The sequence below is a fragment of the Eubalaena glacialis genome, chromosome 9, assembly GCF_028564815.1.
Source record: "Eubalaena glacialis isolate mEubGla1 chromosome 9, mEubGla1.1.hap2.+ XY, whole genome shotgun sequence".
In the NCBI taxonomy this organism is placed as follows: Eukaryota; Metazoa; Chordata; class Mammalia; order Artiodactyla; family Balaenidae; genus Eubalaena; species Eubalaena glacialis.
Genome location: NC_083724.1, coordinates 70,170,886 through 70,198,139, shown reverse-complemented (window position 1 = coordinate 70,198,139; position 27,254 = coordinate 70,170,886). Strand labels below are relative to the sequence as shown.

Below are 27,254 nucleotides of genomic sequence, written 5' to 3'. Positions count from 1 at the left end.
TGTGTCCCCTGCATTGGCAGGCAGACTCTCAACCACTGCGCCACCAGGGAAGACCAAACTTAAATTTTTAAAGGGCTACTTTTCTGCATTTGCTATAGGAGGGGCTTTCCATGAAAAATAGGATCCTGAGATCTTTATGTGTGCAGGAAAAGAGTGCTGTCTCCTCCAACACTGAGCCCTTTCCAAGTGATAGATTAATCAGAAAAGTGTGCCTGCAACTGGAATTATATAATTGGACCAAAAGAAAAGACAGTGGTTTTGGTTGTCAAATACGTAGATAATTCTAAAGGAATTGATACCTTTTTTAGCCCTGGGAGGTTATTTGTTACATGAGTTAAGGTGGGATAAACGTATATTTTCATCTACATCTATAAATTTTTGTATTTAACAGACACAAATACATAGTCTACGTCTAACATTGGATTTACCAAAATGTTTGCCTTTGTACATACACTATCATAAGTGCCTAATATGTGTCACATCCCACTCTTAATGCTTCATGTATTTTAACTCATCCTCAAAGCAGCACTTGGTGGTAGGTGCTGTAATTGTCCTAATTTTTGAAATGGGGAAACTGAGGCACAGAAGAATTAAGGAACTTAACCCAAGGTCACATGGCTATAGGATAGGATTTTTTCATATCTGCCAAGTTGTTTTGTAAAAAAGACATGATTTTACGATTCACATGTCCTTGTTTTTATTTTTATTTAAGCATAAATGTTGAAAATATTTCGTGTGAAGCCTAAGAATCCCTGATTGTGGAAGCACCCCACCAGCACTGTTAACTGTAAAGTGAGGAAAAGTATGAAAGAACCATCTGGTTGAGTATACAATTTGAAGACCACCACATCCACCAGAAGACCCAGGATGGATCTGCACCAAAGCACCACCACCATCTCTTTCCTTGAGAAATGGTGTTCAGATAACTCACCGTCTGGCTGCAGGAGACATTATAATGTCAGAAAAAAACTGAAGTTGATTCGAATCTTAGGTCTTTTCATGGGCCTGGTAGCCATTAGCACTGTTCCGTTTTCAATCAGTGCCTTTTCTGAGACAGAGACACAGAGCACAGGAGAGGCCAGTGGTGCAAGTGGCCCCAGGGTAGCACACGATTACCGTCAAAGAACTCTCTTAGATTTAAATGACAAGATTCGAGATTATACTCCACAGCCACCTGTTTCTCAGGAAGGCAAATCTGAGAATAGTACAGATCATGCCCAAGGAGACTACCCAAGAGACATCTTTTCCCTCAAGCAGCGAAGAAAAGGTGCCATCATTCTCCATGTCATTGGAATGATCTACATGTTCATAGCCTTAGCCATTGTCTGCGATGAGTTCTTTGTTCCCTCTTTGACTGTCATCACTGAAAAACTGGGCATCTCTGATGATGTGGCTGGAGCCACCTTTATGGCTGCCGGGGGCTCAGCCCCAGAACTTTTCACGTCTCTCATAGGGGTATTTATTGCTCACAGCAATGTTGGCATTGGCACAATCGTGGGCTCAGCGGTGTTCAATATCCTCTTTGTCATTGGCATGTGTGCTCTGTTTTCCAGAGAAATCTTAAACCTGACATGGTGGCCACTCTTTCGGGATGTGTCCTTCTACATCATTGACTTGATCATGCTGATCATATTTTTCCTGGATAACTTTATCATGTGGTGGGAAAGCTTGCTTCTCTTAACAGCTTACTTTGGCTATGTGGTTTTCATGAAATTCAACGTCCAAGTAGAAAGATGGGTGAAGCAAATGATAAACCGCAACAAAGTCGTCAAGGTGACAGCACCAGAGGCCCAAGCAAAGGTTGGTGGTGGTGGTTGTTTATTTAATGTCTTCTTGACCATAGCTCTGAACTCTTATGTTTTTGAGATCTGCCACTTTTTAAATGGGATGGTGTTTGGGGCTGTAATGGATAGCAGGGTGCTTTATGCATTTCTTTGACAGCCAGACCAACATGACAGTCGGAAAAATAATTTGGGGGGTATTCTGGGGAATGTCTACTAAGTTTTCAAGCTACTTGCCTCAGAGTAAAACATTTGTAAATATAGGTTACATAAGCTTCTCAGAGCAGACTCAGCAGTTATTTGTCTCTTATTTTCTTATTTTTGTGAGCCGGTTTATTTTCATGGGAAAGTGTGTGTGTGTGCCTTGCAAGTTGCAGGGCTTTTTCTATTTAAATGAACATGTGACAGTTATCAAGAACCATCTCTTTAAAGGTGCTTAGTGAAGAAAGTTTGTTTGCGTCAGCAGAGCTGGACCTTTAAGTCAGCAGCCTAGGGCCTAGCAGGACTGGTCGTTAGAATGGGTCATGGCCATTCTTCTTGACCCACACAATAGTGCTTCAGACCACTCGACCAGGCACCAATCGGGATCTGTGAAAGAGTCAGTGGCAAGCCATGCTGCCTGCCTCTGTAGCTCGAGGGCCCATTTTGCACGCCGTGATAAACATGACCCAAAATATTTTTATGGTAGGATTTGAGGGAGTTTTAATGATATTTTAGTGGCCATCCTACCACTTAGGTAGCAAGCAAGTTGGTAAAGAGCTTAGAAGAAATCGATCTGCAAAAATATAGATTAATTATTAAAAGTAATCCATGGGCCACATCAATAAAATTTTCTGTTAAGTAGAATAATGCAGTTCTGATCTATATCCTAACATTGGAATGTCGTCTCAGAATGTGATTTTAAACAGTAAAACAAAATACATATGCAGACTTTTCATACTTGCATCTGGGGAAACTCTCATGTATGCAAAAAACAGATGTTGAGTGGAGGGTGAGATGTTTTGTCCAGAATGAAGAAAAAAATGATATTAATTTAGCATAATTCCTTTATGTTCAAGTTTGATGACCATCCATCATTTTTGTAGCAGCCGTGACATAGAAGCAAAGCAGAGACAAAAAAACCACTAGTAATATTTCTATTTATTCCATGCAAAAAAGAAATGTTTTATACTGTATTTTTTCTAACGTATCACTCAGTGTATGGTTGTTTGTTAGAAACTGTAGTAAAAAAAAAAAATCATGGCAAATAAGCATTCAGATGTGATACTGAGTCTGTATCCTTGAGGGCATAAGACAGGGTCATCACTGGAGCCCCTTGATCCCTCAAGCCATCTGCTCAAGACTGACTACAAGTTTGAGTGGTTTGCATTAGTCGTCTATGTGTGTATTCCAATTAGAATGCTGAACAGTTGCCAAGGGAAAGGCCTGTTTTTTAGAGGCAAGGGAATGATTTGGTGTCTTATAAATATCCTGGGCCCATCAAAGATAAAAAGTCTTTTTGAGAACTCAGTACTTTTTCGTTTTGTTATGCCTCAGTGGAACTTCATTAACTTAGGCACACACTCGGCTAAAGGTTATGTTGGCAACATGTATGAAAAAGGAATTTGCAGAGCAGTCCAATGGTGTATTGAAGATTGCAGGGGGATTTTGTCTTCTAATAGGGAGGGAGAAGCTGGTTTTGTGCATTTAGTAATAATTTTAAAATATGGTTTACAGATGGCTTTTAATAAGTTATAAGTCACTCATTAAATCAGCTCTTGCAGGATTTTTACCTACTATATTAGGTGACTGTCATGTCATTTTAATGGTAATTTAAAAGTCAATAACTTAGGCTGGCATTCCTTAAAGTTGTTACTCATATCCATAATTTTTGCTATGCTTAATATTGTGCATTTTTCAAATTTTGGAATTCTGGATTTACCTAATTAAAAAAGAAAGCAAATTATATTCATGACTATATCTCCTGTTTCTGATTTACCGCCAAAATATGTTCATTGTATTATTTTCCTTTGAGCACCAAATAGCTTTAGTTTATTCCACTTAATCATTATTATTTATTTTGTCATTCAGTAACTAGATTGAACTATAAATTATCATGGGACCAGAATTTTTTTAACATAGCTAAGTCTTGTTCGGTATGCTGGAACACAGATATTTTTAGGTGGAACAGTACATAATGATGTGTGATTTCCTTTAGGAAATTTTACCTTGCCAATTTCACTTTTGAATAATTGTTGGAAAAAAATTTTTTCAGCAGTTGGTCTTTATCAGATGTCTGACTTCAGAATCTTATGGAGATTTTGCTCTCTAAGCGCTGAACGTAAGGTGTCTCAAGGAAGGATGGGTCTTTGAGCTTGGCTGTCTTGTTCTCTCATCTGCAAAGTCGATTTCTGGCTGTATACTCCACCTTTCCTACCTAAGTCAGTGCTTCTAACATCATCAGAACACTCAGAAAAAGACCCCAAGCTAAAGGCAGCCCTCAATGGAGTCTTCATAGAGAGGAATGTGCTGTACAAGAGTTTAGGAAGCAAAATACTAAGCATATTTTTAGGCAAAGCTACCTCATTGTCTTAATTGCACAATTATGGAACAGGGGAGTATGGGAAAGTGGAGGAAACATATTTTAGATATTTTTATACAAGTCATCAATGGTTCTTACTAAAAACTCATCAATTCTGCTGGGCTGCAGACAGTGAAATATCTTTGAAACTGCTTGCTTCATGGACCAGTTGAAAATCTTAATTTGGTTTCATTATTGATGATGGGGCAACTGTGGAGCATGAAAAAACAGAAAATACAAACATTTTTCTCATATTTAAAGTAATAGTTTCCCATTTTATTTAACTGTTCCACCTGGTGTTTGGTTTTTTAATTTGATATTTTTATTGCATCTTTTAGTGATAATATTATCGTTTAAAAAAATGTTGTGTAGTGTCATGACATGGTAAGGAGATCCTGGGCTTTGATTCAGGGAGAAAAGGTGTTAGCCCAGGTGTATAATAAGACTTGTGACCTCAGAGAAGTCACATAAACTCACTGAGCCTCATTTTCCTAATTAGGAAAATGAAAATAATAATACCTACTTCATAAAGTTGGGAAAATTATTAAATGAAGAAATGAATGTTAAGCAGCTAACATAGTCCTTGGCAAATGTGGGTTGTTCAGTAAGTGTTAGTTCCTTTCCTTTAATCTTTTGTTCTTAAATGAAAAGTTAATCAGGATAAATTATTTCAAATTTGAGAATTTCAAAACATTCCTTGAAGATTGTAGTTCATGCCAGTGAATCACTGAGTTAAGCAGGCTGTTGTCTCCCTTAGGGGCATGTGATATTTGTCATATTATAATATTTATAAGCCTAATTTCATATACAGTGAACATATGCAGGGAAATATTATTATAAACTCCAAGGAAACCTTCAAATGCCTTTGTTGTCCTGAAAGTTTATTTTGTAGACTGTGGTTTAGAAATATCTATGCTAAGCAGAGATTTTTGTTTTAAGGGTATTTTTATTTATAAATGATTGGGACTATCTTCCAAAAACCTCTCCACAGCTGGTTAGGAATTAATTTGAATCCTGCAGGATGTGAAGCAGTGGAGTTTCAGGGCATCTGGCATGTTTTGCTGTGTGCCTGGCCTGCCTGCTGAGGTCCCCTGATCTGCTATGGTGCTAGGCTGTCATTGGCCTAGAAAGCAGCTGTCCATGGTATTTAACCTCTTCTTAGACTTGGCACTGTAATCTGACAGCAAGTCAGCCCAGTTCAAATGAAGGAAATGGTCTAAATAAAGATGCTTAAAGCTTGATAGTTGAAGGCAGGCTACTTAGTAATTTAGGTGTGCCTTGCTTTATTCATTTTGTGTGTTCCTGAAAAGTTGCTTGCCAACAGAGTGTTTGCAATGCAAATTGTTATTAATGATCATGGGAAAATCGAAATTGAAACAATATTATAAATATTCTTCATAAAGTGAAGTATTTCTAGTAAGATGCTAAACCATAAATAATTATATAAATACAAATGTATAGTCCCAAGCCTTCTTAAGGCAAAGAATATGTTATAAATTCAACCTTTGTTTCCCCTCCATACCTAGTACGTAAATTAGTAAAATTAATGTACAGATTTCAAGGAAGGTAAGGTGAGATCGTCCTTATAGTGAGTAAGTATTACTTGATAGACTTGGAAACTCTCTGTCCTCAAAAGAAAGAAAATATAGGCACTAAAATTCTTAACTGACTAAATGCCTGTGATTGTAGCATTCTTTTGAGTTCCTGGCCCCAATTCAAACGTGTAGGGGTCGGGTAGGGGGTGCTTCCCTCACAACACCAAGAAATTTTTGGACACCAGCAGGGTGTCCAAGAATTTAACTCAATTCTGACACTGTCCACCCAGAGAGAACATCAGTTTTCCACAAGTTAAGGGTTCAGTCCTACAAGACTGCCCCCACTCCCCATGCAGGTCACAAGTCCAGGTTGTTACCTGTAGTTCTGACCGACTGGCTGTAAGTCAGAGGTTCCAGTGACCCCTCCTCGGGTTCAATGAATTTGCCAGAGGATCTCTCAAAACTAAGAGAAACATTTCACTCACTAGATCGCTGGTTTATTATAAAAGGATATAACTCAGGAGCAGCTGGCTGGAAGAGATGCCTAGGGTGAGGCACGGGGAAAGGCATGGAGCTTCCGTGCCCTCTCCAGGCACCACTCTCCCAGCACCTCCAGGTGTTCACCAACTCTGAACTCTGCCATTTTGGGGGGTTTTATGGAGGCTTCATTATGTGGGTATGGTTGATTAAATCATTGGCCACTGGCAATTGATTTGACCTCCAGCCCTTCTCTCCTCAGTCCCACCCTTTAATCACACAGTTGGCTCCATTGGCAACCAGCCCCCATCCTTAGGTGCTTTCCTAAAGTTGCCTCATTAACATAACAAATGACACCTTTATCACTCTCCACACTTAGGAAATTCCAGGGGTTTTGAGAGCCACGAGCCCGGAACTGTGAACCAAGACCACATATATATGAGAAGTATATTTTGGTCATGTGAATGACCAAATATATATATTTCTTATAAATCACAGTATCACAAGTCTGTTTGTTGATCTAGGGATACAGCATGGTGCTATTTTCCTTGTTTTGTTTCCCTCTACTTACGTTAAAAGCAAACCCTTCAGTTACTGCATATGATTCAAAGAGTGAAGGAGGCAGTTTGAGAGACTCAGAAAGCCCAGTGGATTTTAATACACAGAGGACAGATTGCCCATGGCTGTTCCCCTTGCTACTCTGGTTCCTCCAGCAAGAGATGACCTAAACTTTGTGAATCCTGGCAATGTTGAGAGTGAGGAGTTATCACCACTTCCCTTCCTGTCTCCTTTCTTCCTCTCTCCTTTTCACCTCCCTTCTCCCCTTTTTTTCCTTTTTTTTCTTAGAACCAGATAATTTGTATTTTAACTTTAACAAGGAATGAGATTGTTAAGTTGCTCCAAGATGAGTCAAGAACATCTGTGTGGATTTGACTGGTTTAGTTTCTTCATTCTTCCATTTTCAGCCTCATTTTGTTTTAGGTAAGTCTCTAGTAAACAGAATATAGCAGCATTTTGTTTAATTCAGTTTGACAATCATTATCTTTTAGCTGGAAAGTTTAGTTTATTTACATTTATTGTGATTACTATTACATTTGGAGTCTTTTCTATCATGCTATTTTATACTTTCTATTTTTTATAACTTTTTCTTGCTTTTTTTTTGGATTGATTTTTTTCTAAATCTGCTTTTCCCATTAGTAGTTTGGAATTTATACATCCTATTTCTAGTCTTTTAGTGTTTACCCTAAAAATTTTAATGCATATATTTAACTCAACAGAGTGTAAAGCTAATATCTTTACACTCCTGCTAAACATCTTAAGGGCCTTAGAACGTTTTAACTCAGTCTCCTGTCCCCCAATGTAAATGATTTGAAGTCTACAAGTTCTACCTTGATGTTTTATAACAGCTTTATTGAGGTATAATCTTCACTTTTTAAATCCTACAAATTAGACATTATGCCATCAATGTTTTTAGATATATCCACATTTTTACCAGTTTTTCTCCTCATTTCTTTTCTCATATCAGACCTTTTCTCTATGACTTTTTCTTGTACTGACTTACATTCTTTATAAGTTCCTTTAGCAAGAATCTGTTAATATTATCTGTCCCTGATTTTTATTTGCTTACAGATCTATTTTACTTTTGTTCTTGAAGGATAGCTTTGGTGGGTAGAAAGTTATTTTCTCGTTCCACTTTGAAATAATAATTCCACTGTCTCTGACTTCCACTTTTGCCATTGAAAAGACTGCTGCTGGTGTGAATGTTGCTCCTTTGTAAGAAGTTTGTCTCTTCTCTTTGACTACTTTATAAGGTTTTCTCTTTGTTTTTGGTGTTCAGCATTTTCCTGATGCCATGACAGGTGTGATTTTCTCACTTAATTATCCCCTATTTGTGATTCATTAGACTTCCTGAATTTGAGGTTTAGTGCCTTCCACCAATTTGGCCTCTACCTCATTCTTCCTATAATCTTCTAGAATTCTGATTGGATATATGTTATACCATCTCAAACTGTTCTTCATGTCTTTTAACTACTCATCTTTTTCTGTGTTCTTCTTGCTGATCATTTCTTTATATCTGCTTTCTACTTTCTAATTTTCTCTTCAATTTTGTCTAACCTGCTCTGGTGCTCATCTGTTTAGTTTCTAATTGTAATTATTATATTTTTCATTTCTAGGTTTTGTGGCTCCTTTTCACCACTGCCAGGTTGATTTTCACTGTTTCTTCTTCTATTATTTAATGCCTTCTTTTATTTTTCTAAACATGTTAAGTATATTTATATTTATAATTCATAATTGGTATTTCTAGTGTTAGTATCCTTGCAGGTCTAGTTGTGTTGTTTTATGTTTCATGTGGGGTTGCTTTCTTATGTATTTAGTGATTTCTTTTAAAACTTTGAACTCATATTTCTTGGAACTTGACCTGTAGGGAGTCGCTGAGGCCTGGGTTCTAAGTGTATCCCAACAGAGAGGACTTGTTTGCTCTTCTGTCAAGTTCCTGGGAGCCCAACCAACCTGGAACCATTCTAACCTAAATGTCTGACTTTTTTCTACCCATGTAGTGTGAATTCAGACTCCAAAGCCAGGAGCGAGGCTGTGCTTAGAAATTCTTAAGGGAGACTCTTTTTTCTTGCTCTTTTTTTCAGTACCACTCAAAGCTAAGGCCAAAATAGGCACATTCTACTATTTCCCTTTGGTAGGCAGATTTTTTTTTTCCTTATTCACCCACTAAGAGTGTCCACCCTTCAGGGTTTCTAGCTTCTTGGGAGTGGAGGCCCCTGAAGTACCCCCTCCCTATCAGGCCTCATGTTTGTAGCTTCTGCAATCCTAGTTTCTGACCACTGGGGAATGGCAAATACCTCAGAGGCAAAGCAACACAGACCCCTCTGGATTTGTGCTTAGTTGGTGTTCTAGGTTCTAAGAAATCCCTGCTTCCTCACTAATTTAGTTGGGTAATTTTAAAATATATCAAAGAATATAATATCCAATAATTTGAGGTGTATATACTGAAAATGGTTTCTCTGAATGTTTAATCATCATATTGCCAAAAATTATGTTTTAGACTTTGGATTTGTCAAATGATAATGCATATAACAAGGGATGCTAATATGTATTTTAATTGTATAATTTCAGAATGTTTAATATAGCCTGATGTTGTAATAAAGCTCCTTATCAACAGATCCTACCAATGGCAAATTTTGAGTCAAATCAAATGTAAAAGACAATTCTAACAAAATTTAAATTGTAGATTTGCCTTTTAAATAATATTTTTACCAGATACTTAAAGTAATATATTCATTGTACAAGATTATAAAAACACATCAAAATACAAAAAAAATTTAAATAGCCTATAATCTCTCCATTGCACCATCCAGAAATAACTATGAACATTTTTGCATTTATTCTTCCAGACTTTCACTCACACACACACACACACACACACACGCATGCACATATGTACCTATATATCTAAATAAGTTTGAATGATATTGGATATGCACAACTTTAAACTTATATTGAATATATACCATTTTAACTTTTTAACTTGGTTTATTATGAGCATTTCCTCAGATCATTAACTGTTTTTCAAAACTGTTATTCACTGTTTAGCATTATCATAAAATAGAAAGTTATTTTCATATTATATTTCACTACTATAAAAAATGCTACAGCCAGCAGCCTTACACATGAATTTTTGATTTTGGAGAAGCAGAAATTCTGGAACAAAGTTTATGAGCTTTTTAAAGTTTCTGCTAAGGTTGCTACATCCTTGGTAGTGTTGACTATTATCATTTTTAATGTTTTCCAATTTCATAGGTGAAACAATATTACATTGTTTTAATTTGCATTTCTTTGATTAATTGGGAGGTTGAAAATATGTTTTTTGAGAATTCAAATTTTCATTTATAGATTGCCAATTTCCTATGTGTCTTTTGCGTCATTTTTAAAGTTTGCTGTGATGACTCAAAAATCTCTTACAAACATATGCTGAGAAACCCTAACTTTAGCTCTCATACTTCCCCACATTTCCACACCTAAATCAAGGCAGGAAGTTGTTGCAATTTTTGTTTTAAAGGATGAATTATTCTAAAGAAGGAGGCCTTGTGACCCAGGAGTTAAGAAATGATGTTCCCAAGGGACGGGGTGTGCCCCCAGCCACGTGACTTTGGTGGATCCTGTACGTCCTAGGACCCTATCTCCAAATCTGGAAAGTGGGAGATTTGACCCACATGACCTAAAAGATTACTTTAGCTTGTCATTTCTGTCCTCAGAGGCTCCCATCCTTACTATGTGGAATACTCTAACCATGCCAGACTAAAATCTAACACATTTACCTAAAACAGAAGACCAGATTCTCACCATACCCACAGCACCAAACTCTTTTCCTAACCTGGCTTACCTGTAGTATTTTCACTCAAATGATTTAATTGACTTGGCTAAACAGTAATTTTTGTTTAAGCATGCTTTGGGAGGAGGTTCTTCCATACAGACAGGAGAACAACTTGCACAGGAGAAAATCATTTAAAGTTTACTGCAGGACTCTACACCTCCTCAGCTTTGTGGCTTCTGGCAGTGGAAACCCTCAGTGGCAGCTGCATGTGTGTCCCTGGATCACTGGTCTCTGCTGGTCTCTCCAAAGTCGAGAGAAGAGAGAGATCTGAAAACTGGACGCGTGCTTAATACCACATCTTTACCACATCAACGTTTTGAAGCAGGTACCATCTCCACTGGCAGATCAGGAACCTGAGGACCAGAAAACATAAATGATTGCCTAAGGTCCAAATTTAGTGGTAAACTGCATTTGAACTTGGGTCTGTCTGACTCCTAAATGCATGCTAGTTTTCTTGTTGCTTCCTACTGGACAGTTGGGAATAAAGACAAAGCAAACCTCCAAATTAGATGCACATTTCATATTAGGCTGTGTTGTCAGTGACTTTTAAATATTTTTTACCATGACCCCCACTAAAAAATATATTTTACATCTCAATTCAGTATATACACATACCCATGCACATACACATACATATGTATATGTTTACATATACATATAAAAATAAAATCTAAGTGTGAGGCATATATATATATATCTAGTATTTTCTACTCTGTTAGAAATGCTAGTTTCAACCCTAAAATAATTTCATGACCCACCAATGGATTGTGACCTAAGTTTTAAAAAATAGTATTTTTAAAAATTCCTTTTTCCTCCTTCTTCCTCTTAGTGGGGCTGCCCTTCAAGGCTATGCTAATTTACTGCACAAGGGCATCTGTCTGACCAAGGGGGCAAATAGGGACAGAAATCCAGACATCACTCTACTGGACAAGTTGTGTGCTTTGGTGTGGGACTGTGGCTGCCCAGGGGAAAGGGTGCCTTTTCTTAATTCCACAAAGGTGCCCTTTAAGCTGGTGGTGGCTTTGCTTCTTACCCCCTCTGGTTCTGACAGAGACTGATTGCAGGGTAAGGAACGTGCAGGTCGAAGCATGATATGCTCCCTGAGCCTCGACTCATCCTTGGTTCCCAATGAGCTTGTGATCGGGTGGGAAAGAAATGTGGATGAAACAGGGAGATATGAAGTCAGAGAGAAGCAGAACCTTGACAAGAAGGCTGACGCTGCATTTCAATTAGGTTGGTTACCTTTTTATGAAGGATTGGATTTGTAAACCAAATGATGCAGACACGGTTCTTGTCCTGGTAAAAGCTGATGGGTTTGGAAAGGGTCTGGGCACCAGACTATATTAATGCCATTTTTACAGCTTTAAAGGATGCACTCAGAATCCTGCACTGGCAGGAACCAAGCCTGGAGAGATGGAGTCCCTTTCATCCCACACACTGGCCGTCTAACCCTAGTCCAGGTACTTTGCCCCAAGTGTCTCCTCTGAAAATGAAGGGGCTAGTTTATCTCCAGGGTCCCCACCAGCTCTGATAATGCTGTGCCTCTCTGTTAATGGGAAAGAAACAAATATATGTCCCTAATTATGGACTGACCAACAGAAGAGGTGGTCAGTTAATGAAGCCCTGAACTTACCGCCTTCAGAGTGCTTTTCCAGTTAAGAAGACCAATTAAAGGAGATTAGTTCCTTTGAAGGGGTAATGCAGGCTTCTTCACCTGTCCATAGGACGTTCTTAGAAAGGGTCAAAGTTGCTGGTGCTCTGTACTTTCTCTTTTACTGCTTGATGAACATTGAGCTGGGCAAGCAGGTTGCAAGTAGAAATACAGGTTTCCCCTTCAGCAGCCCCATTCCTCCCACTTAAACTGTCATCTGTTGCCCTAACCACTTGTAGGCTAAGTCAGTTTTATTTTTACCTGTCACCTGATAGCAATGAAAAAGATGTTGAGCCACTTCTATTATTTTAGGCATGCGGTAGGCACTGTGTATTGGTGCATGTGTTCTAGGAACCTGTGATTTTGTTTCCTGAGAGGGAGGATGACGTTTAAGGGTTAACACAATAGAATTATTATTTAAGACTGAGATAGAGTGTGACCCTCCTTGCTGTGTGATCTTGGGCAAGTTACTGAACCTCTCTGGGCTTATGTTTGTTTATCCATAAATTAAGAAAAAATAATAGCCTTTCCCTCAGAGAAAGGCTGTGAATTTTGATGCAATCACACAGGAAAAGTGATTAGCAGAATACAGTCCCACTCACCCACGTATATTCTACTCCTGGTCTCTTTTCCTCTGAGTCCCTCCCATGTGCTGTTAGCCTGCCCTCCTGTCATTTCAGGACCTTGCCTCACTCCCTAGGCCCTCTTCTCTCTGCCGCCCAAGCAGCCAGATGAAGGAGCAATTCCCCAACTAAACCCTAACTATTAGTCAAGTCCTCAGTGTTCGGACTTGAACCTGCTTTCCCTCTGTTCTTGCAGAGGATTAGGAGAGAAGTAGTTTCCCTGTTGTGAAACTGAACCTTGCTCAACCACGAAGTTCTCTCGAGGTCCCCTGTCACTGCCCTGTAAATGTATTTACTCTTTTCTTGTATACATCATCAATGTTTAGTCTTAGCTTGTCACATCTCCATCCATTCGTGGCTGGGCCTTATGTTGGTTTGCCAGCATCTGTGTTTTCTGCCTTGGATCAAATCACTCCCTTTGACTCAGGAACTAACCAATCCCACCTGCAGTATTTGGTGTCTCGCTTGGTATCTAGGGTAGAAGGGAAAAGGGCACTGAATACCCTTCGGGAATTGATAATGGTGGTGATGAGTGTTCACGATAAAAAGTCTGGGCCTGAATCATTCATAAAACATAGTTGCTTATGTATTAAAGTCAAGGAGCAAACAACAAATATCTGACTTGAGAAACAGAATTCATTAGACATTCTCCAGTCTCCTCAGGTTGGAAGTGTGGCTGTCAGGGCAGGTAAGGGCCATCAATTCTAAAGGCCAGATCACTCCAGCTGTGGCCTCGAAGTAGCTCTTCTTACCGTGTAGCATTATGTAGTGTTTCTCTCTATTGACTTTTTTTTTAAGGTTTTCTTTTTTTTTCTTTTTTAATTTATTTTATTTATTTTTGGCTGTGTTGGGTCTTCGTTGCTGTGCATGGGCTTTCTCAAGTTGCGGCGAGCGGGGGCTACTCTTCGTTGCGGTGCGTGGGCTTCTCATTGCGGTGGCTTCTCTTGTTGCAGAGCACGAGCTCTAGGCGCGCGGGCTCAGTAGTTGTGGCGCACGGGCTTAGTTACTCCGTGGTATGTGGGATCTTCCCGGACCAGGGCTCGAACCCATGTCCCCTGCATTGGCAGGCGGATTCTTAACCACTGCGCTATCAGGGAAGTCCTCTATTGACTTTTTTATAACAGTTTTTTTGAGATATAATTCACTTATCATAGAATTCATCCTCAATGTGGAATTCACTGGTTTTTCGTATATTCAGAGTTGTAAAATCATCACCACTATTTTTAGAACATGTTCGAACATCACCACCAAAAAAAACCTGTATCTATTAATAATCACTCCTCATCCCTCTTTCCGTCCCCATCCCTGGTAGCCACCAATCTTCTTTCTGTTGCTATAGATTTGCCTATTGTGGACATTTCAGATCAATGGGAATCATACAGTATGTGGCCTTTTGTGTCTGGCTTCTTTCAGTTAGCATAATGTTTTCAAAGCTCATCCATGTTGTTGCCTTTTTTATGGCCAAATATTCCATTGTATGGATATACTGTATTTTGTTTATCCATTCATCAGTTGATGGACATTTGGGTTACTTCCACTTTTTGGCCATTATAAGTAATGCTGCTATGAACATTTGCTTACAAGTTTTTGTGTGGATATATGTTTTCAATTCTCTTTGGTATACACTTAGGAGTAGAATTGCTGGGTCATATGCTCACCATATGTTTAACATTTTAAGGAACTGCCAAGCTGTTTTCCAAAGTGTCTGTACTATTTTGCATTCCTACCTGCAAGGTATGAAGGTTCCAATTTCTCTACATCTTTGCCAACATTTGCTATTATATGTCTTTTTGATTATAGCCACCCTAGTGGATGTGGCGTAGTATCTCATTGTGATTTTGATTTGCATTTTCTTGAAGGATGATGATGTTGAACAGCTTTTCATGAGCTTATTGGCTACTTGTATATCTTCTTTGAAGATATGTCTGTTCAAATCCTTTGCCCACTTAAAAACTGGGTTATTTGCCTTACTGTTGAATTTAAGAGTTCTTTATATATTCTGGGGGCAAGAACATATATATGATTTGCAAATATCTTCTATTCTGTGGAATAAGGAATATGCTCCATAGATGGGGCAGCTCCTCGACTGGGACTGGGTCTCCAAGCTGTTCCCTGTTGTTCTCTAGGCATCTACTTATACCTAGAGTGATTTGGAACCTTTGGATCAACCCTAAAGCTGCCTGTTTCCTTGAGTTGGTCTTGGAAAGCTTGATCCCCTTGAAGCTAAGGACTGGAGGAAGATTTAGGGGTTGTTTGAGGTTCAGGACTTATTGATTATAGAGAACCTGGGAACGTGAATCTACTTGAACATTGGACCCAGGATGTTTGTTGTCTGGTTGCTACATCACCCTTTTTAACCTACTCCTGATTCTTCTCTGTATTACCTAAGAGTTTCTTGTCATCAAATCCCTTTCCCTACGTATTATCCAGAAGCGTTGTCAAGAAAGCAGTTGGATCACAATCCTTCTTTCCCAGATGTGAACTTCGCCCATGTTGCTGTTTGAACCTTGGCACTTAGCTTTATACATCTTGGCTGTGGGCCAATCCTGTCCATCTACCCACTCTGTCCCAAAACATATAACCTCTCCCACTCCAGGTCTTAGGAACATTTGCATCCATTTTGAACAAAGATTTGTAAGTATATGGAGCTACATACAGTAAATAATAACAATACTAGTAATGATCTACTCTGTCATTGCCTGGCATGAACAGTAATTGCACAAACCTAATTAATGAGCACACTCCGAGGGTAAAGAGAACTTAGCCATGCGATCCTGCTGTGTACAAAAATGCACAATTGGTTCAAAGCTCCAGTGGTTTCCAAGGGGTTCAGGAAACATCCTCTCTCTTGCTGCTAGCTTGCTACAGCTGCACAGGGACCAGTGGTGGGGTGGATGGAGTTTGGGGGCCCTGAACAAGAGGCTGATTTATTTAAATATGTTCAGATGTGCCAGGCTGCTCGTTTGGTGCTTACTTTGAAGGGCCATTACAAATCTGCTGTTTCCTGCTGCCTTTTATTTTAAGTCCAGCTAAATGGATAGCCACAAACAGCTCTGACCTTGAAAGTCTAAGTGAAGGTGAGAAGTGAGAACAGGCTTTGGAAACATATGTTTTGGCGTCTTAATGCTCTGCAAGTCACAGACACTTAAGAAAAATAAATAGAACTGGATAAGATAGTGTTACGCTTTAGGAGGAAGAATTTAAATGCCCTGGGAAGTATCACCGCATGCTTCACTGGTGCATAATCATCAAGCACGCTAAAAATTAATCCAACTGTCTCATTTCACCGCGTGGCTCTGGGAGACCAGCCCCAAATGAGTGGTATTGCCAGTGACATTCAGCATATAATCACCTTGGATCGCAGCCTCCGCCAAGCACCTCTCCTGAGCACTGCTTCCTGTCTCTCAGCAGCCCCAATACATGCTTTTGGTTATTTGTTTTTAGTAAAACTGCTTAGAGTCTTATACGACTATTTCCGTTCAGGTTCTTGCAAATGTGGATCACATTTGTGCAAATGTGGAACCTGTAGTTGAATAGCTTGTATTGGATATGATCATCGTGGGGCTTCTTATTAAAATTCTTAAAGTCCTAGAGCTGGGTTATAGAGGTTTAAAGAGGTTTTTTAAAACCACCTGAAAAAAATAATATTAAGTATTTTGTGATGTGCTGTGAACTCCCCTTCTCTCTTTTTTAACCTTAACCTAACCAGTCCAGGAATAAAAAAAATGTTTGTCCGAGACTCTTTCTGACTCACTCTTTAACTCATTGTTAAATTTTAGTTTCTGTACACCAATTTAAATATTTTTATGTTCCTACTCCCTTATTAAATGCTGACATTTTATGAGTTTTATGTGTTTATCTGTCCCCAACTTTCTACATCAAGAAATGGGAGCAGATAGCTTTCTTCCCTTGTCTCATAGGATAGTGTGGTAACTAATAAGGGGATATCTGAGCTCTCATTCAAATGAAACCACAGACACGAAGAGACAGTGGCAAGTGCTGAGCGAGAATATTAGAAAATAGGATTAGAGTGGTTTCAAGCACATTTGTAGTGTGGGGTTCAAGTAAATTGTCTTTATATAAAGGATTGCTGGAATGTGAATATCCTGAAAAAATGTTCATGTAGTCAGCTTGAGAGATTAATAAAGCACTTTCTGGCAATCTGTATTTGCATATAATTGCAATCCCATAAACTTCCATTTATCTGGAAGTCCAATATCCAGATGTCCAGAACAGAACCAAGATCCAAAGTCCAGACGACTTTTGAACAGCCAAATAGATGCTAGAAGATCAGTGTTCAAAGTTCAGGCACTTAATCATACAATTTCTTAGACTCTTTATAAGAGTCTGTTTACTTTGATCATATACAAAATTCAAATAAATCAGGTTACCTGGTTTTCCAGCCCATAAAGAATTTAGAAGCAACAAATGTGATCTGTTTGGAGCAGGGGTTGGGCAGACTTCTGAGTTGGGGCAGACTCCTGTGTGCCAGTGTCCAGTGATGGCCAGGTCTGCTACTGGCCTATTCAGTGTCTCTAAGCAGTTTACAAAAGGCTCCCTGCTCTGAGCAGACCAGTTAGAAAAGGCACACACACCCCTCAAGCGTGAACAGCTCTATAGGTACAGGACGTGATGAGCAGAAGACACGTTGGTGCAAAGAGAAAGGTGCCATCTCCTCTGGGTAGGCAGATACGGTGCCCACCAGAACTCCTGGCATGGTGGGGTGCACAGGGTCCACTTACCCCGCAGCCATGTGGCTGTGGGCAGTACACATATACGAGGCGTGTGCTGCCCCGTAGATCCCATCAGTATGACAGCCAGTGGCAACAAGAATCAGAAGAACTCTAAAACCATACGACAGTATATCTATCTGGGGTAACTGCAGGTTCAAAACAGAGTGCTTCACCTTCTCCTGGCGCCCATGGATGTGAAAGCGATATGACAATTAACGTTGATAATACCCACAGAAATATTGAGAGAGTCTAAATCCTGTTCAGTGTGCCTTGTGCTAGAGGCAGTGGCACTTTCGAGACAGGCTGTAGGTGGGAGAGGAGTGACCTACATATTTGCATAGCTGGTGGCATGACCCAGGCTGGCGACGATGGTGGCCTGACCAGTGTGGTCACAACAGAGGCAGGGAGAAGTGGTCAGATTCTGGACCTCTCTTGAGGGTAGAGCTAACAGCATTTGCTGATGGATTAGATGCAGGGTGTGATAAAAAGAGAGAGATCAAAGGTGACACCAAAATTTTTGGCCTAAGTAACTGGACGAGTGGAACTGCCATTCACTGAGATGGGAAGACTTCACGGGAGCAGGTTTCAAGTGGAAGATAGAGTTAAATTTTGGATTTAAGTTTGTGATCTAAATGGTTAAGGTAAACATCTAAATGGGGATGTTGAGTAGGCAGTTGGAGATGAGTCCAGAATTCAGACTAGAAATACAAGTTCAGAAATCACAAGACTCTAGATAGTATGTGAAGCCATGAACTGAATAAAGTCACCTGGGAGTGAGTGTAGATAAAGAGAAGAGGTTGAAGGTTGAGTCCTGAGGTTTATAGCATTGAGACGGGAGAAAAATGAGGAAGAGCCAGCAAAGGAGCCTGAGAAGTGGTAGCTACTGAGGAAATAAGAAAACCTGGAGAATGAGGAAGCCAGGTGAGGAAAGCATTTCACAGAAAAGAGAGTGATTGTATCAATTGGTGACCAAGTAGGGAGAAGACAGAGAATTGAACATCAGATTTAGCCACGAGGAAGGTCATTGGTCATTTGACAAGACCAATTTTGGTGGAGTGAGTAGGGTGAAAACCAGGGTAAAGTGGGTTCAAGGAATGGGAGAGTGGGAATTAGAGATACCTGTAAAGGGAAACAAACAAATGGGTGCAAGCCAAGAGAAAATGTAGGGTCAAGAGTTTTTTTAAGTGGAAGAAAGAATAGCACATTTGTGTGGTAATGGGAATGACACAGCAAAAGAGGGAGAGTTGATGATGCAAAGAGGGGAGAATTGCTGTGGTAATGTCCCTGAGTAAGTGGGGAAGGGGTGGGAGATTCTGGGTACAGATGGAAGGGTTGGCTTTGATGGGCACCACCTAGTAAGGGGTGAAGACAGGTAACGGCACGGCTGCAGGTAATGGGTGAGTGTGTTGGAGAGATTTGTGAAAGCTCTCTTTTTGTTTCTGTTTTCTCAGTAAAATCGGAAGCAACAGGGTTCCAAAATTCGATTGAAAAATGCTCTGATGAGTAATAAAAATCATCTGTCGATCACACCGACATTCAGCAAAATGAAGTTGTGTGGTTCAGACTGAAGTACAAAAATCTGTCCTGCTTGGGAAGCCAAGAAGCAGAGTGATAAATATTAACCCATCGTATTTTAAAAGACCATGTTATTTTTTTAACAACAGGATATAGCAGGGCATTTATCTGCAGTTCAGTAACCTAAAGGGTGACTTTCTCACTCCCTCAGGAGCCCGAGCTATGCCAGTACATGGTTTATGGTAGAAACATAGAAGTCAACGAAATATAAGCTTCGTCAGGACAGGAATTTTTGTTCACACATGAATCCCTACTACCTAGAAGAGTACCTTCTAGGTAATTGTATATGTTAATTGAGCACCAAATATAGGTGCTCAGTAAACAATTACTGAATGAATGATTGATGCCAAACCAAGGGCAACCAAAGTATTTTTCACTTAAAAGGATAGTTACCAATTGCTTTAAGTGATCAGTTTCCACATTTTCAGTTTTTCATCTTTCAAGTGAGAGTGTCCATATGGCTGCATTGCTGCCTTTTTCTCCAAACTCTTTATTCTTGAGAACTGACTGCAGAATATTGCTTATAGCTCTGTTTTTATGGATAATTTCAGAGGCTTTTACTCCATAAATTCACTTTGCTGTTGAAAAGCCGGCAGAATCTCTGTGCAGAATGAAAATCTGCTCTCTGATCTTATCTGGTCCAATCTTATTATTAAATGGTTATGGAGATCATAGAGTTTAATGGGTAAAATGCCGGGCACCATCTGTTGGCAAGTTGGACACCTACACTGAGAAACCAGATATGGTCTTGGAATTTCAAAACAAGGTCCTCTGATATTTAAGTTATGCCAACTTGCTACCACATGGCAGGCATAGTAAGACTCAGAAGCTAAGTAAAACTGTGATACTTTGTATTCCAGGTCTAGGTGCCTGTTTGTAGTTGTGTTTTGTTTGACTTTCTTTATAAACAGTAGGACCTCAAAGTAGGCTCATTGTTCTTGATTTCCTTTTGCTCAGCAAGATGAGCATCTTCACATAAATCAGTAGGCTGCATACTGATTGCTGTGTAATCTTGACACAAAATAGCTGTGCAAGCACTTTTTGCACTCTATCCCAGGAGCCTCAGAGGAAAGGTGCATTGCAGCATGGGGTAAGCTACTGAGGGAAGGCGAAGAGATGATTTTACCGTAGTAGAACAAGAGGATGTATTTTAGTTGCAACTTGCCTGATTAGCAGGAATTATCGGTGGACCCCAGCGACTGGTAAGGGATAAAATAACTTTGAGGTATTAGACTGTAGTGCTCTTTAAGAGGAATCACCTTCCTTACTACAAACAAACCAAACCTGACAAGGGTCTCCCGTCCCCTTGGGCCCTCACATTCACAACCCAACCCCACTGAACAACCTTCAAGGTACACACTACTCCCATTGGATGTTCTGGTCCCAAAGGCCGACAGAAGGAAACCATGCTTTCTTGTTCCTTTTTAGCAAGGAGAATTTCTTTTCCAAATAATGTATATTCTAACTCTTAGGTTTGTTTTGTTTTTTCATTGAAGACTAATGGAAACAAACTAGGGAAGATCAGAATTTCATATGAAATAGTCCCAATTGCAAAGTCCAGAACAACTTTCTGACTGCCAACAGGTTACTTATGGTTGTTCTTTCCCTCCCTCTTCCAGAGGAGGGATTGGGTCATGTTCATGGGGACAAGCAAAGTGTGATGGGATCTGGACAAGTTGATGGGCCCTCCCTGTGTCTGTCTTCTTCACCAGCTTAGTTCAGGCAAAAGGCTGGACTTCATGTCCACGGCCAGGTCATAGGTTATTTTCTTTCATTCTCTGTAAACTAGTTCTTCCTTTTTGATATTGAAATTACCCTAATATAGACTCAGTGGTGAAATCTCTTCTCTGTTGGTATGTCTAGGGCTTTGTCAAGATCTTTACTGGGTTGTATGTGATTTTAAAAGACTAGGAAATCCCATTGGCTTATTGGGGTATTTGGGGTGTTTATTTCAATTCTGAGCTTCACCTTTTCTTCAAGCTATTTTTTAACTGTCAATGGGATATTTCTGTTTTGTGTCCATTTTCTGATAAAGGAAAAGTAACCTTGTAGAATTTTAAGTGATCATTATTTAAAGCAAGAAGAAGAAGGAAGAGGAGGAGGAGAAGCAGAAGAAACCAAATAAAAGAAATTAACTTTAGAATTTTTTTCCTTTCTTCTTTGCAACTAAATTTATGAATCAGTGAAATTTTCTAATAAGTATTGATAATTTTTTAAATGCAGTTATATATTTTGCTGGCATGCTTAGTTTCATCCAAAACTCTTGAATTTATCAACATACAGTGTACTTAATGCAGGACAGATCCTGTGCTTGGCTCTTGGGGTACAGAGATAAATGAGACACAACCCTTGCCTTCAAGGAATTTACAATTTACCATCATTTGGCCAGTCAGTTGTTTTAGTTGTGTGTTGGCAAATTGAATACATTGGCTCCAGAATTTTGAGGTAAACATTTCAGTTTTTTAGAGGCTGCAGTGGAAGCCTGGGGCATGGATTCCAAGCTCTAGTTTTATACATTTGTGATACCATTGCCTTCTCGCCCCACAGTCTCCCCTGAACTTCAGCATTTTCTAGGAGGACTTTAGAAAGGTGGTCTTTCTCTGCATGAAATGAACAGACTTAGGTCAATACCTCTTGCAAAGAGCCTAGTCTGAAATAAAACCAGATAAAATCTGGTTTTCTAGTTCCAGAATAATCTGGAACTCTAGTATAATCTTTAGTGCTTGCCAAAGGTGAATTAGTTGTCACCTAATAACGTGCTTGCCCAAACTAAGAACGTAGCTGATCCGTGCTGTGCCTAGACTCCTGACCTGTGGAAACTAGGAGATAATAAATGGATGTTGTCGTGAGCCTCGATGTTTGTGACAGTTTTACTGCAGTAGAAAACTAATCCACTCATGATAGCAACAGGATATAAATAGCTATCCAAAAATGTGGGAATATCAATAGCTAGGCTTTGAGTATTTTCAAAAATCACCATAGAATATTTAAGCCCATGATTTTCCTCTTGGAATCCCTTTGGAATTTTCTCTTTCTCTTTGTTTCTATAGTTTTTTAAAAAAACTCCTCTGCAGAAGGACACATCCATTTGTTTATGGATTTGTGCATCAAATGTTTATTACGTATCAACTATGTATGTGCCTGGCACTCAGTGGGGCATTTGGAGGTACAATCTGACTGAAGCATGGTCATTGCACACCAGAAGCTCACACAGACATGAAAGCAGATCATCGCATACAGTTTGGATGCTCAAGTTTGAAGGTTATGTCTGATGACACGGTGCACAGAAAGCAGGTAGCATTTACCTCAGTGAATTTGCTGTGGGCAGGAGCCTGGCTGTCAGCCCAGTGGACTCATAACCCTGATTGTAATGGCCCATTGCAAAGGGGTTGTCTCTCAGAGGTGGACTTGTATTGCCCAAGCTCATTAGGACTGCTGTCTATTAATACAAATCCAATTAGAGCCCATTAAAATACAATGAGAACTACATCTCTAAAATCGAAAGGAAAGCCCAAATCAACAAATCAGTGCCTTATTATCCCCCAGTAGACAAGTACTTGGAAAACCAAGTATCATAATCAGGGTGACAATCTGTTAATTTAAAATGAGGAATTAAACTGTCAAGTTGACTGATCTGACCATAGGCTCTGTATAGATAACAAAACGGGAAGCCAGATGATAGCATCATCATGGACTCAAGAAGTGTTGCTTTGCTAAAATGCTTGACAGACTCTCACCACAGCAGGGATGACCTTACTGAGGAAAGAGGAACACCTGCTCAGCCAAGATTTCCTCTACCCTTGACAGCCCTTCGACAGGCCTGGCCAACTCTGTCTAACTGTGATGCTTCCCTCTCTGTGCAATACCTGACCACCTGTTCACACTGTATCTCCATAACAGGGTGCAATAATATAGATTGCTATGTCTCCACTTGGTCAGTTACAATCACTTGTCAGTTCTCCTTCTTTAAGGTTACTCCCAAGTCACTTTGTTCTGAGTTTGGGATATTCCTATACTTTTTACTCCCACATTATAGACAGTCCTCTGGGTTCGTGTTCACAGAGGGCTAAGCAATACAAGTTCTGGAATAGAGGTGTACAGAGGGCTCTACAGGAGCTTGGGGCAAAAAGACACTGACACTTATTGAATTCCTACTAAGGACCAAGTACTGTGGCAAGCATTCTACAAGCATTGCTTATTGATCGGTGAGAACCCCATTGCGTAGGAATTGGAGATTGAGGGACTTGCTCGTAGTTATAGAGCAAGCAAACAAGAAGCAGCAGGGTTTACGCTCAGGCCATCTGAGCCCAGAGCTTATGCTCTTAACTGCCTCCTTTTAGTCTTTTAGTCCTCACACCCGCTCTGAAGGAGGGAGAGATGTGTCAGTCTGGGTTCAGTTGCAGAAAATACAGAAACCACTCTATTATTTTAAAGAGAGAGAGGGCTTTAATGGAGGAACTGGGTGCTTACAGAAATCACTGGGAGGGCAGGACGAGCAGGCTGTGTCTCCAGGAATTGCTCCCAGAATCACACGGTAAGACTGGCCTGCCCGGAGAGCTGCCGCTTCTGCCTCAGTTGGGAAGGTGAGGAATCAGGAAGCTGCCATGGGAACTGGTGCATTCTGGAACAAGCCACCAGTGCCCTGCCTCTCAGTACTTGTGAGCCTAGTCACTAAACACCACAGGTTAATAAAAAAAAAAATTCTCTCCATGATTTCCAGGAGAAAGAGCAAAGGAGCAGTACAGCCTCTCTGTCACCTTCTGAATGTAGTTTGAGAGTCTCTGCTTGGCTAAACCTAAATAGCACCCTGCACCCTAGCTGCAAGGGAGGCTGGAAATGTCATTGTTTCTGGCCTCTGCAGTTGAGGAAGGCACACTGGAAGGAAGGTGGGACAGATGCTGAGTGCCTGTCCCTGTGTCACTGAGGAGTCCCAAGCTCAGAGGGGGATGTGCCCAAGGTCACATGATGAGAGAGGTGGTTGGCCAGGCTCTCACTGAATTTGTCACACTCCAAGCTCTGTGTTCACCATCCTCCCCACTGCCTGACTCAGCCTAGTTGGGGAATGAGTGTTTACTGGGGCATCTTCATGGAGAACCTCGATCTTGAAGGAGGGAAGGACTGTGGTTCTGGGAAGGCAGGCAGTGGGGCAGGGTCTTTGGAGGCAGGTGAATCCTTCCTCTTACTCTGCCACCGAGGGTGTGACCCCTTTTTCACAATCTCTGAGGACTCAGTGCAGTGGCTTACCATGGTGAAAGCTAAGTAGTGAGCTTTCTCACCTCTGTAATGTAGCTTAAATTGTTAGTATTGTGGAAAGTGTTGGGGGCTCCAGTTTTTCCCTTATTTTTTTTAAAGAGTATCTTTCTTGCATGCATGTTCAAATATACGATTTAATCAATCATTTACATACCTTTGCTGCTAGAAAGACTGCTTGGTTCTCTCAAAGGTTCTCTCAAAGAAGCTGTGTGGTTGATGTAAGTGAGAGATGCTGGCAGCTGCCAGTTGTGAGAATCAGAAGGGACTCATGAGGAGCATCTCCTGCTCCTTTAGTGACAAGGAAACTAGGAAGAGGGTCACTCTTCGCATCAAATCTACATTCAGATGCCACAGGGTGCCTATCTGGTCCTCAGCTTGGTTTTCTCACTAGTACATACCTTTGGTGGGATAGTAGTTTTGAAGGAATAACTTATTCTAAAGAGATGGCTGAGTAGGTAAACACTCTGTGCTTGGTGGAAAAAAGGAGAAAATGGAAAAAACTAAAGCCAGGAAGTACTAAAAGACACTTGAAACTTGGAGGTTCAAATTCCACTATTTACAGTAATGTAATTTCATTCATTCCTTAAAAATAGAGGTGAATACGTGATAGGAAGGTGGTAGTTTAAAAATAAAGATTGGTTTTGTGCCAGCCTAAGTGAAAAGCACCCCATTGTATAGGAAATGGACAAACTATTTGGGGATGTTAATAGTTTAGGGTCATTACTTTTTTCCCCCATGTTCTTAGCTCTGCTTACCAGCACTTAGAACTCTCCAGAATAAAGCTATCTCTATTCTTAAAAGCTTTATTGATTGTCAACAGTGATAATATCCAGGGTTTTAAAAATGCTGGGCCTTGAGAATCTGAGAAATTAGGTGAGCTGCCCTTGGTGGGCATCAGTTGAGTTGAGAGACGTGATTGGATGAGACTGATTCAGCTGTGTGTTCCTGTCCTCGCTGCCTGATGAGCCAGGGGAGTCACTGGTGGTCTGAGGACAACAAAAGGTGCGTTTTGTGCACCTTTTGCACTTAATCAATCATTTACATACCTTTGCTGCTAGAAAGACCGCTTGGTTCTCTCAAAGAAGCTGCGTGGTTGATGTAAGTGAGAGATGCTGGCAGCTGCCAGTTGTGAGAATCAGAAGGGACTCATGAGGAGCATCTCCTCCTTTAGTGACAAGGAAACTAGGAAGAGGGTCACTCTTCCCATCAAATCTACATTCAAATGCCACAGGGTGCCTATCTGGTCCTTTGTGCACTTTTACGGGGCGGGGCTCTTTTCCATCCAGCCAGAGGGTGCAAAGAAAAGGAGAGGGTGTGATAGAAAGTGAATCTAGGTCTAAATGCCACTCCTGGCGCCTGAGGGATTAGGGGACTCCTCCTTTGAAAGCCGTAATTTAGGGATCCTGGCATTTCCATTTTTCTTGTGTTTGACATTTTTCCTCATTTATTCTGTTAATACCTGCAGAGAATTTTGAGCATAGTATAGCAGTTAAGAGCCTAGATGCTGACACCAGATTGCCTTGGTTCAAAATCTGGCTTAGCCACTTATTATCTACATGAACTTGGGGAAGTCACTTAATTTCTCTGTTCCTCAGTTTTCTCATCTGTGAAATGATAATAGTACCTACTTCCAAGGGTTGTTGTGAAGATTAAGTGAATAGATTTCTCATACACACACACACCACACCTCTCTAGAACTATTAGCTATTATTGTTGATGTGGATTCTTCATTTCTTCCTTCCCCAAATTGTATGAGGTAGGTCTTTATTATTAAGAATATTTTGCGTATGAGGAAATAGGCTCTTTGGGTTTAAGGAGTTTGCCCAAAGTGACAGAGCTTATAAGGGGCTGAGCCCAGATCCAACTGCCTGGGATTGCATGGCTGCCCAGCCTGTGCTAAACAGCATCTTCACTCACCATGATGATCATTCTGACAGATACAACCCTTGAAGATGCCACCGTGTTCTTACTTCAGCCATAGGGAATCCTCGGCTTTTCTCATTGGGATCCAGCTGTAACCCCTCAGTTCCTGGGTCAGAACTGATCTCTCCTGCACTGTATGAGCCCCACCATGGCTCCACATTTGATTCCTCCTAATACATCTACAGTAACTCACCTTTCCTAGGTCTTTTATATCTGCCAAAAAAAAAAAAAAAAAAAATCCCCTGCCTTCTTATCCTTATTCTGGATCAAGTCCTCATGCTTTCTGCATCAAGTTTCTCTCGTTTCTGTTCTTATTTCTTCCCTGGCAAGCAGCTGGCAGTGACGTCACATAACCAAATACCTTTCAGGCACTCATCAAATGACATTCTTATGGTCAAATCCTGCCTTTTGACAACTTTTTGACTCCGTGGAAAGTGGTTACTGCGTTACACATTCTAATTTTGGCAAGGGAGTGATTTCAGAGAAGCAGCTGGTGCACCGAGAGAAACAGGACCAGTTCTGTCCTTGGAGAAGATTAGGTGGAATCATAGTGCATGTGCTCAGAAATGTCTAATTCAGCCAGAGCCTTCCTCTGTTGCCTGGTGAAGTGCACACCCAGGTTGGAAAGGCGCCGTCTCCACCTCCCTTCCCACTGCTGATCTCAAGCCAGCCATGTGCTAAGGAAAGAACGTGGTCCTCTCTGCAATACTCAGGAAGGATGCAGAGCAGCATGTCAGGTGGGCATGGCACTGCGCT

The 27,254-nt window shown here is 40.4% G+C and overlaps 1 protein-coding gene across 2 annotated transcripts in view; it reads left to right on the top strand.

Annotated features, from left to right (window-relative positions):
* The first annotated feature begins 867 nt into the window (after window positions 1–867).
* Window positions 868–27,254, top strand: part of SLC24A2 (solute carrier family 24 member 2) — a 234,223-nt gene continuing 207,836 nt past the window's right edge. For both annotated transcript variants that reach the window (XM_061199091.1, XM_061199090.1), the window contains exon 1: window positions 868–1,800. In XM_061199091.1, the coding sequence (XP_061055074.1) occupies window positions 868–1,800 (933 nt within the window). The remainder of the gene's footprint in view (window positions 1,801–27,254) is intronic.